The sequence below is a fragment of the Triticum aestivum genome, chromosome 2B (assembly GCF_018294505.1).
Source record: "Triticum aestivum cultivar Chinese Spring chromosome 2B, IWGSC CS RefSeq v2.1, whole genome shotgun sequence".
In the NCBI taxonomy this organism is placed as follows: Eukaryota; Viridiplantae; Streptophyta; class Magnoliopsida; order Poales; family Poaceae; genus Triticum; species Triticum aestivum.
The window spans coordinates 76,572,198-76,583,513 of NC_057798.1; the positions used below are offsets into that span (position 1 = coordinate 76,572,198).

The 11,316-nt window shown below is 46.2% G+C and overlaps 1 protein-coding gene across 1 annotated transcript; it reads right to left on the reverse strand.

The window, feature by feature from the left end:
• Window positions 1-3,642: 3,642 nt before the first annotated feature.
• Window positions 3,643-7,118, reverse strand: LOC123040529 (uncharacterized). The gene is made up of 11 exons (XM_044463345.1): window positions 7,065-7,118; window positions 6,882-6,959; window positions 6,744-6,791; window positions 6,554-6,619; window positions 5,876-6,461; window positions 5,716-5,754; window positions 5,486-5,593; window positions 5,198-5,317; window positions 5,046-5,128; window positions 4,893-4,960; window positions 3,643-3,991 (listed from the first exon to the last, which is right to left on the reverse strand). Exons 7-11 carry the CDS (start codon window positions 5,577-5,579, stop codon window positions 3,844-3,846), a joined length of 513 nt encoding a protein of 170 aa, XP_044319280.1. The 5' UTR covers window positions 5,580-5,593; window positions 5,716-5,754; window positions 5,876-6,461; window positions 6,554-6,619; window positions 6,744-6,791; window positions 6,882-6,959; window positions 7,065-7,118; the 3' UTR covers window positions 3,643-3,843.
• Window positions 7,119-11,316: the final 4,198 nt, after the last annotated feature.

Here is an 11,316-nt window from a genome sequence, read left to right on the forward strand (position 1 = left end):
TTCAATTGCCCATTCCCATTATTAATTGTTTTTTTAAACAAAGACGCTAGAAGCGTCCGGCTTTAAATTAATAAAGCCAACAAGGCACCAGGTTCAAACGGTTACAACTTAGCGACCCATTATTAATTGTTCCCTGAACAGAACTATGATAAGTATGCAGTATACACAGAAGAATAATGAAACAGAAAATAAATACTAGTAGTACGTAACAGATACATGACAGCAAATCATTTGCAGAAGAGCATTCAGGACCTTTGTAGAGAAACATACCTTCCCAGCCTCTAGATGTGTTAGATGTTAGCGAACTGCATGCTCCTTGTACTTAAAACCCCTGGAAAAGAGCATGTCCCATCCTCCATCCATAAAAAAATAGACATACAACGATTGGCTGCATCACGAGAAATATGTAAACTGTAAAATCCAACAAATTTATGTAACGTAAGAAAGATGAATTTATCCAACCAAACTTGTACCCTAGATAATGCAATAAACAATAATCATTCAAAGCGACGGGCAGATAGATAAGATATACCACGGTAAATCAAAGGCATGAACAACACCAAAATAAATCTCCAGTGTACCAGCACTCTGCTGCGCAGGCAAGAAAATGCGAACAGAAATGACACACTTAATCAAGGTGCATGACTGAAGCTACATTAAGAAAGATGAACTTATCCAATCAAACACTTCAGATGCAATAATGAAATAATTCCTAGTTGAACCGAGAGATGTCGTTGTTACATTAGATGAGAACCAATATTTTTGTGAGCCACCTTCTTATTTTCAAAAAAAAAATGTGAGCTTCATCGACAAAATTCTGTAGTACCGTTATGTAGTACTCCCTCCGTCCCAAAATAGATGACTCAACTTTGTACTAACTAGTACAAAGTTGAGTCATCTATTTTGAAACGGAGGGAGTAGTTTGCTATGATCAGAACCAGTTGGGCCAAAGGAAATAAATCTCTAGGGTAGAAGTTTGAAAGTAATATTAGATTCTTTAACAACATGGACACACTGAACATAAACTTCGTGCTGCAAATATATCATTTCTATTCTATGCCTAACTAATGTGATGTTGTAATACGAGAACAGAGGTATAGATCACTACATAATCAGCTGGAAGTGTGTAGGACTGAAGCTGAAAGCTACAAGAATAAAATGGTCGTCTGATCTCTGTGAACTGCAGCTCCTCTCAGCTGGTCTCTGTGAGAGAACCAGAACCATTGTTGTCCTCGAAGCAAGCAATCTTTTTCGCTGAAATCAGATGTGCCAACACAGCAGTGCTTAGAAATTAGGAGCAGGGAATAGACATTTCCTTTGGTATGTCAAACAAACGATGAATTAGAAACTATCATCCCACAGTAAAACGAATTAATAGTACTGCAGGCAATCGCTCAGTATGAATTTGCCGTTGCTTCATTGGATAATGCATCCCATGTCAGCCTTCGCTCCGACACTTGAGAGATGAAATTACCAAAGAGAAAGTGGCAACTTTCAAAACTCCACAAAAGAAGCTACAAACTGCATTCCTTTTGTAATTCCAAACCACCTTAACTTGCTTAACATGTGGAATCAGCACAATGGATCTTGAGAGGCACAAACCACCTGGCCAAAAATGGACCTAAGAAAAAAACGTTCACACAACAATGCATCATCAGAATGATCACCAAACAAATTATTCACCTGCCTGCCGAAGAGAAGAGATTCAGACGGCCGATCGCCATGACATGCTCCCTCTGCTTGACATTGTCCTCCAGCCTGTGGTCCACGGTTAGCAGCTCTGACCACCAGCCTAGCCGTCGTCCACCAGCCTAGCCGTCGTCCCGACACCTCCCCTGAGTTAACAGAGCCGGTGATATTTGGTGACAAGTTTCAGTAGGGGAAGTCGATGTTGGCCTGTCGGCCTTGACAAAGCCGACGATGAGCGCGCGAGCCAGCGGTTGCATGTCCGGAGGGACCGCGCTCATCACGTGTTCCAGCAGATGCTCCTTGCTGGACACCGCCGCCAACACCCTGTTGTGCCCGTCGAACACCTGGCGAAGCGGTCACAGATCCATTAGATCACAGATTCTAGAAACCAACGACGAACCAGACACGAAGGACGGGGCGGAGAGAGGGGAGCAGTACGTACGGCGAAGACGGAGAAGGCGGTGCGGTGGAGGGGTCGCCGGGGACGCGGGGGCAGTCGGGCTTCACGAGGAAGTAGTCCTCCCCGCGCTTTGCGAAACCGGCGTGGCCGTAGAGCAGACCCCGGCGCGGAGCTCGCGCCCGATCAACGTGGCCAGGGGCAGCCTGCTCCCCTTCACTGCCGGCAGTGTGTTTTCTCTTGCAAAAACGATAGCAGCGTGTTTGGTAACAACAGGGAGAGGGAATGAGAGTTTAGAGATGGGAGTTTGCCGAGGGATTAGACATGGGAAATTGATTTTAAGTCCCATTTCTCTGTTTGGCATGTGAAAGCAATTAGAAATGGGATTTTAAGTGGGAGTTAACTGCCCCTGTTTGATTGGTGGGATTAGGCAGGTGAATACCTTCCTCGCGTACGTGCTCAGCTAACCAAAGATTCCTCATGAAGAAACGTTTTTCTTCCTCCGTAAAGAAAAGAAATATAAGAGCACGTTTCTATATTTATTTACAGAGGGAGTAATTCCCAATCCTCAGTTCAATTACCAGGGGTCCCTGGGGAAGAGATCTAAGGGAATTGGCCCTCTTAATTCCCCTTCCCCCTCCTTTCTTAATTCCCATGTCCCTAAGTCAATTAAAGGATTTTAAGTCTCACTTACCTTAAACTCTCATTTCCAATCAACAACTCCCCCCCAACCAAACAAGTTGTACAAGTATAGTACAAAAACGCTTGACTTACAAACGTGTCTTCGGGTTGCGGCTCTCTTCCGTCCACCTCTCTCCGTAGGCCTCCTCCGTTCAACTGGTGTTTCAGCGATCGGTTTGCTCTAAGCAATGATTTGCCTCTTAAAATCATAGGTAGTGTCAAAACAATCAGACAATAACCACAATGTATTTCTTTCAAAAAATAACCACAATGTATTGTCTCTTAGGTATTGTATGTGACTTGTGAGTGAGTATTACATGCAATTGATTTATGAATCTTTTTTGTTTGGCGGATGATTTACAAGTGACATTTGTATCTCAGTCTTGTGGTTAGTTGTGGAGAGAAATGAATGAATGAAAAATATTGAGAACAACCACACCAGATGACAACATCATTAACTATGTCCCAACATGGGTCTCGACGAGGACTACTTTGATGGAAGTCAAAATTGTGAAGTTGGAGTCGATTATGAAGGAGCAATGACAATGACTTCGACCTCAACTTTGTGTTTCCTCTCTATGGCATTTTGCACGAGTGATGACAATGACAATGACTTCGACCTTGACTTTGTGTTTCCTAACTAGATCGGCTGGTGTCTGCTATTGTTATGGAATTGGAATCGAGAACCTCCGGAGCAGTGACATCATCAAACGTTGGGAGTGCACCGAGATTTACTTAGGCAGTTTCAATTCTCGGCCTTGGACCTACAAGAGTGGACTCTTTTTTTTTTGCGAGGTAAAAGGATTGTACAATCCTGTTGGCAAATGACGCCAATATCATCAGATCCATGATGAATCCACACAGCAGTACGAAGCTAACACGCCGACACACCTCCGTCTCCAGAATTCACTGCCTACCACTAACAGTCAACGTTGCAAACACGTTTCCACCACCTCCAATACCAGGATTCACAGCCTACTACTAACAATCTCCGTCGCAAAATACTAGCAGTACGATAAAACGAGCCAAAAGCAGTTCAGTAACATGTATCAGGTCGACATAGGCAGTACGGGATCTCAGTGGTCCTGCTCGAGCTTCCTCAGCTCTTCCTTCCGCAGAGCCAGAGTTTTCTTCAACTCCTCGATTTCCTTCCTTATCTCCTGAATGATGCTTGCCTTCTTCTCTCTTCCACTAGATAGATAGTGAATAATCACATCAGCATCCCTACAAAAACACATTTGTTAGTTCCAGTAAACTCATTCCTATCAAAAACAAGTTTACAACACAGTGGAAGGTAAAAATGCCTACAAAATTGCCCAAACCAAAACCAGTAATTTTAAATAGAGAAGATACAATATGAATAGTCCTACATCCTTTACATTTTTCTGGTGGTGCAAATCTGGTTAGTTAAACTGGACCATACAAGGTGCAAGTTTCAGAGCATCCTTGTAGGGTGTTAGTTAAACTGGACCATACAGGGTGTTAGTTAAACTGGACCATACAGGGTGCTGCTCCAATCTAATAATTCAATATAACAAGATTAGCAGAACCAAGGGCCTGAACAGGTTGGCATGCCAAAACATTTGGCTAGCAAATGGTTGGCACTCAACATGCTAGCCAACCTGTTATAGAGTTGCCTACTGTTGCCAATGCCAATTATTGGCTGCCAACCAATCAATAGGCTCTAAGATTACATCTAGAAGCATCTGCATAGTACTGCATTTCACAATTATATTCCTTTGGCAACATGGTGCATGTGCTTCACTATTAACGTAACGTAAACTGGAGGTGGTGCAGCAGGATAACTAGTTGACAATTTCTTGTCTTACAAACTTTATAAACAGTATGAATCATTATTTGAACTCCTATTGGTGATACAATCATACTTCCTCCATTCCCAAATATTTGTCTTTCTAGAGATTTCAATAAGTGACTACATACGGAGCAAAATGCGTGAATCTACACTCTAAAATGTGTCTTTATACATCCGGATGTTGTAGTCCTTTGAAATCTCTAGAAAGACAAATATTTTGGAAAGGAGGGAGTACATATCAGCAACTCAGCACATAAGAATCTGCAGAATTCTTAAACTATCATGGAATTGAAGAGTAAAAGTAGAACTGACCTTTTGAAAACCCACTTCACCCAATGAGCATACACAAATTTCTTTACTTCGATTTCAGTTTCCCCAAGCTACAAAAGTAGCATGTGTCAGACCTATTTTACAACCTCTATACATTAACAGTGATGATAATGGCAAACAAAATTTACCACCTACTTTGATGTTAGCTGCAGCACGTGAGTTCCAGCCAGTTTCAACATCAGAGTCTGCTGACCCATCATTTCTGTAGCAGAGATCAACTGTGCAAACAACATGTTATGGCCACATTTCCATAGAAACTAAAGAGAAAAGAGTCTAAAAGGTCATACCGCGCAATCGATCAATATTATCAGGTAAATCAAACTTCTGGCCATTCATGACCATACAGGCATACTGTTGATTAGTAAATTTCAGCAGCTTCGCTTCTAGAGCATGCTGGGCGCCAAAGACTAACAAAACAGAAAGGATATATAGTCAGCAGGGTTTTTTAATCTACATATTACCCATATCCCTAAGCTTAGCATAAGAATGCTATTTTGTTTCTTCCTTTCAGTTGATGAAAGCAAAAAGAAAGAAAATGCAGAGACAGTAGATGCAACAATATCTCAATAGCTTACCACTACTGTTTGGTATGTGATGAGCCTCAAAGCCAGCATACTCCACATTCAAGCCTGCTTCAGGGGAGGAGCCAGCTGTAGCTCCTTGTTGCATTGGATCAGCATCACCTAGATGTAGGCGAAGCTCATGTGTTTAGTGCACACTGTTCAGCATATAAACAACATACATTGGATAGAATTTCTAGACTTGTGCATTTGCCAGTTGCCACCTCTAGAGCAGCTGCACATACCTTCTGCAGTACCAGTTGCTCCGTGGTCATCAGCTTCATCTAGGTGTAGGTGAAATTTATCAGCATCATCAGCACCTCATGTGTTCAGCACATAAACAATATACAACTGAATAGAAATTTAGAATTGGGCAACTGCGAACTCCAGAGCAGCTGCACATACCTTGAGGAATATTAGTTGGTTCTCCAGCACTCAATTGGCTGCTGAGGGGACTAGATGCTGCATCCACTGTTCAAATCGTATTATAACGCAATACAATTAAAAAAAAGGGCAGCCCGGTGCATGTAGCTCCCGCTTGCGCAGGGTCGGGGAAGGGTCCGACCACTTTGGGTCTATAGTACGCAGCCTTTCCCTACATTTCTGTAAGAAGCTGTTTCCAGGACTTGAACCCGTGACCTCATGGTCACAAGGCAGCAGCTTTACCACTGCGCCAAGGCTCTCCTTCATTATAACGCAATACAATTGAGTAAATAAAATAATCAACAGCCATATTCATACAAAATAAAGTAAATACTCCCTCTGTAAACATATACAAGACATTTCAGATCATTAAATAGCACACGCAAGATAAGATTTCAGAAATCAGGCAATGGCATAGCTAGGTGTCGGCACTTTTTAGCAAATGAAAATAAATCAATGACATTGTCAACATAACTTGATAAAACTACCTGCCAAAAACAGCTGCACATACCTTCAGGAAATTCAATATCTTGGCTACGATTCAGAGAGCTGTTTGGATTCACCTCCACTGTTCAATCATATGAAAATAAATCAATCATTTTTTCATCTTAACTTGCGGCAAGATTGGCAAGACTACCTGCCAAAACCTGCGGCACATACCTTCAGGAACAACACTATCTTGGCCAGGATTCACAGAGCTGTTGGGGGCATTTGGCACAACATTTCCTGTTCAGTCATATTAAGACAATGCAAACCTTTTGAGCATATGCATACAAAATAAAGTAAAAAAATACACCACTGGATAATTTCAGAAATCAGGCAATTGGCACAGCTAGGTGACAGCACACACCTTGAGCACTGCCAAACCCCTCAATACGATCATCTTCATTTCCATCCACTTCTCAGCATATGAAAATAAATATATAATACTTTAGGATTTGAAAAAACTAATCCACACAAGAACCAGCTCTAGATGGAGTGCACCTACATTGAATGTCATCAAAGCCAAAGGTGCTGTCATTGTTGAAGTCAACGGTGCTTTCATTCTGTAAGTTTAAGGGACTTTCTGCATTGATTTTCCAGCATAAGAAAATCAATCCACCAAAATGTTAGAACTCGATAGATTGATACCTACAGTCCTAGACAATCACAACCAAAGGGATGCACTTACGAGAAGCGTCATTACGAACGCCAGTAGAATCCAGAGGGTTACCTGCATTCAGAGAATGAACATTAGCAGGATGGTTATCTGCATTGAGAGAATGAACATTAGCAGGATGTCCCTGTAAGAAACATCATGATGAACCAGAACAAACATAAGAAAGCAGCATGTGTGCTGACCTCCCCCACGAGCACTGCTTTCTGGCTGATCAGTACGAACGCCAGTAGAATCCAGAGGTATACTTGCATTCAGAGAATGGACATTAGCAGGATGTTCCTATAAGAAACATCATGGTTGGTAGGACTAGGGTTCCTACCGGCTCTACTCCGTAGTTTATACGGGCAGAACAGCGGAGGTCCGGGGCGAGCACGCGAGCTCCAGCGCGTCGGCGCCGTCGCGAGGGAGGAGAAGGCCGGCGGCGGTTAGGGCAGGAGGCGGCCAGGGTTTCCGACTCCTCTGGAGCCGGGCAATAGGATAGAAATATCTTTATTGCTTAATCCCAAAAAGAGTTTTACAGCCTATATTTATAACCTAGATAACTTGCATAAGAATTAACCTAAGATAACTTGCATAAGAATTAACCTAAGATAACTTGTGGGCTATGATGCCCGGTGGGCCTAGCTAAACCGGCCATAACACTTCTCCCCGCCTGCACAAACAGCTCGTCCTCGAGCTGTAAGGTGGGGAAGCGCTTGCGGAACTCCTCGAGGCGATCAGCCAGCGTCAAGCACCTTTTCGACAGCTGGGGCGGCCAGGTCAGCGGCGACGGCGTCCTCCGGAATGTAGTCTGCAACCTCCAGGTAGAAGAGTCGCGGGCAAGCATGGTCGGGCGTGTAGGGCTCGTCGCAGTTGAAGCACAACCCTTTGTGGCGACGCTCGAGGAGCTCGGCTGGGGTGAGCCGGCGGAACGGGCGTCCCGCGGTCGCGGCGAGGGGTGCCGCAGAAGCCTGCGCAGGCCGACCCTGTGCGGAATCCGGCCCGGGTAGCAACCCAGCGGTCCGGAACGGTGATTCCTGCTGGATGGCCACCGCACGGCGCTCGAACGCGCGGGCGTAGTACATGGCCAACTGGAGATCCTGGGGTCCCTGAAGCTCAACGTCCACGCGGATGTGATCCGGAGGCCACCGACAAAGAGGTCGGCCCGCTGCTGCGCCGTCACACCCGACGCATGGCATGCCAGGGCCTGGAAACGGTCGGCGTAGTCCTGCACCGTGGAGGTGAAGGGAAGGCGGCCGAGCTCCGCCAGGCGGCTCCTGCGAACTGGGGGCCCAAAGCGGAGGAGGCAGAGCTCGCGGAAGCGCTCCCAAGGAGGCATGGCGCCCTCGTCCTGCTCGAGAGCGTAGTACCATGTCTGCGCGGCGCCGCGGAGGTGATAAGAGGCGAGCCAGGTACAGTCCGAGGCGAGGGTGCGCTACCCGCGAAAGAACTGGACGCACTGGTTGAGCGAGTTGAGGGGGTCCTCCGTGTCGTCATACGTGGCGAAGTCGAGCTTGGCGAACCGGGGCGGCTGCTGGTGTGGCGCGCCATGGCCCACTGCCTCGGTGGTGCGGAGGGCTGATGACGGCGCCCGGTCCATGGTGGGAAGGCCGGCATAGTTCCCCGTGGCGCCCGACGCCTCGGGCTGCAACTGGGAACCCGACGGCGGCGGGGCCTCCGTGTAAGCCGGTGGAGGGGACGTCCCGTGGAGCCAGCCTGGAAGCGGAGACGGTGACGACGGAAAGCGGACCTCCTGGATTGGAAGTCCGCTCGGCGTGGACCGGCCCATGCTAGGGCTGGGCGGGGGCTGTGGTGGCACCTGCACGGTGGCCGCAGGGAGGGACGGCGCGGCTGGGGACGGCGCGGTCCAGGCCGGCCACTACGGGCCCTGGGCGGCGGCTGGCGGTGTGGGTGGCACCGCAAGTGCCGGCGTCGGCCACTGGGGCGCGGACGGGGCGGCCCAGATCGGCCACTGCGGGCCCTGGGCGGCGGCTGGCGGCGCGGGTGGCGCCGCGAGTGTCGGCGTCGGCCACGGCGTCGAGGCCGCCGGAGGGAGAAGCGCCGGGTAGCCTCTGGTGATGGCCCCCGGTACCGAGTACCACGGCAGCGCCTGCTGACCCGCGGCCACGGCTGGATGGAGTGGTGGAGGCGCCCCGTACGGACTTGCCAGGTAGAGGCGGATGCCCTGGACCGCGACGACGAGGTCGTTGAGCATGCCGGCCATGGCCTCCGGTGTGAACTGTTGCGGCTGAGGGGGAGGTGACGACGGAATTGGAGGCGGCGAAGGCATGGTCGAAACCCGGGTACCTGATACCAAATTGGTAGGACTAGGGTTCCTACCGGCTCTACTCCGTAGTTTATACGGGCAGAACAACGGAGGTCGGGGGCGAGCACGCGAGCTCCGGCGCGTCGGCGCCGTCGCGAGGGAGGAGAAGGCCAGCGGCGGTTAGGGCAGGAGGCGGCTAGGGTTTCCGGCTCCTCTGGAGCCGGGCAATAGGATAGAAATATCTTTATTGCTTAATCTTAAAAAGAGTCTTACAACCTATATTTATAACCTAGATAACTTACATAAGAATTAACCTAAGATAACTTGCATAAGAATTAACCTAAGATAACTTGTAGGCTATGATGCCCGATGGGCTTAGCTAAACCGGCCATAACAATGGTGAACAAAAACAAACATAAGAAAGCGGCATGTGTGCTGACCTCCGCCACCAGCATTGCTTTGTAGCTGATATGGCGTTGGCCCACTTCCTCCCCCTCCTCCCCCTGCTTGAGCGCTAGTCATAGATGCTCTTGTGGTTGCTCTTCTGTGGGGTCTGGCAACATCTGGTACCCTTTCACTGAAGCTTGAGACAACTTGCTCCAGCTCCATGGTGAAACTTCTCTGCCAATTTAATTTCATTCATGAGTGGTCAGCATCAAAGAGAAGAAACTTGCAGAACAAAAGATTGAACTCTTAGCAAATGTTACCGATGTTAGCAGATAGGAAGGAATTGGTGACCCTGGTTGAACTTCAGGAAAGTGTTGTCGCAGATTCTCAGGATTGCTTGTGTAAAAGACTTATATTTGAGAACGGAGGGAGTGCATCCTTAACTGGTCTATACATCTTATACAAATATGTTTTTTTAAGTCAGATTTCTCATAATGATAACCATATTTTCAACTAATAAAAAGCTTCCTTAGCTGGTCTATACATGTTATACAAATATGATTTTTTTTACAAACTCAGATTTCGCAGCATGCTAAACATATTTTTGATATAGCACACATGAGCTTTCTACTACCAATATCGAATATGTCCCTGCAAAATGAAACTATTTTCATCGACAACATGACTTTAGTGGGTCTCTGCACCATTTGACGCAACGGGTCAACTAGTATGTCAATATAATCACAAGACATTTCCGTTAAGAAAGCATCCCTTGAAAAAATGTGGGCAGCAAGCATATCCAACCAGAATCATCGAACTAGAGAAAGCAGCACCCTTGTACGTATTAACAACCAACAATGGCTTGCAAGATGTAACAGAGAACCTGCTGCCCTTAGAACACTGCAAAAACTTAATATCCAATCATTTTGGTTATGTGCATCAAATTAGGAACCAATGTATGCAGTTCTTTGAACTAAAGCTAACAAAATTCTTTACTCATATACTCCCTCCGTCCCAAAATAAGTGACTTAAGTTTGTGCAGCATGTTTGTGCATACTCCCTCCTGTTGAATCTCAGACTTAAGTTGGCATCCATTTCTCTTTTTGTTAAATGAATCTCAGACTTCTGGAACAGTCCCATAATCCATACACTTGATGATGTAGCTAAGAGTGTGTTCGACAAAGGAAAAATGTTGCTGGCATATTGAATTTAGATGCTATAAATTTGAGACTTTTGTTGTTTGTCATTGTGTTGTCGTACAAAGGATCAACTGTTATATCCAGTTCAGTGCCTCCTAACATGGCATGCATGCAGTTTGGAGCTACAAACTGCTGTAGTGTTGCTGAGTATATATTCTTAAAAAGATATGACAAATCGGTGCAAGCAATAGTGCAATATTCAGAACTTGCTATGCAGTAACGGCCGCCTGTGTGTTCATTTCAGTTACCATGTCCGCATCAGCACCATAGGTTCTTATGCATTTTCTATAGCTTCAGAACTACTATATAGTACAGCATATTTCAAGAATACTGAAATATCGGTTCATTTAGAGGTACAGCACAGGTTGTTTTGAATAATTTTGGACTAGCATGTTCATCCTTCAGAATTTTCTGGAGCAACACAAGGTAGAAA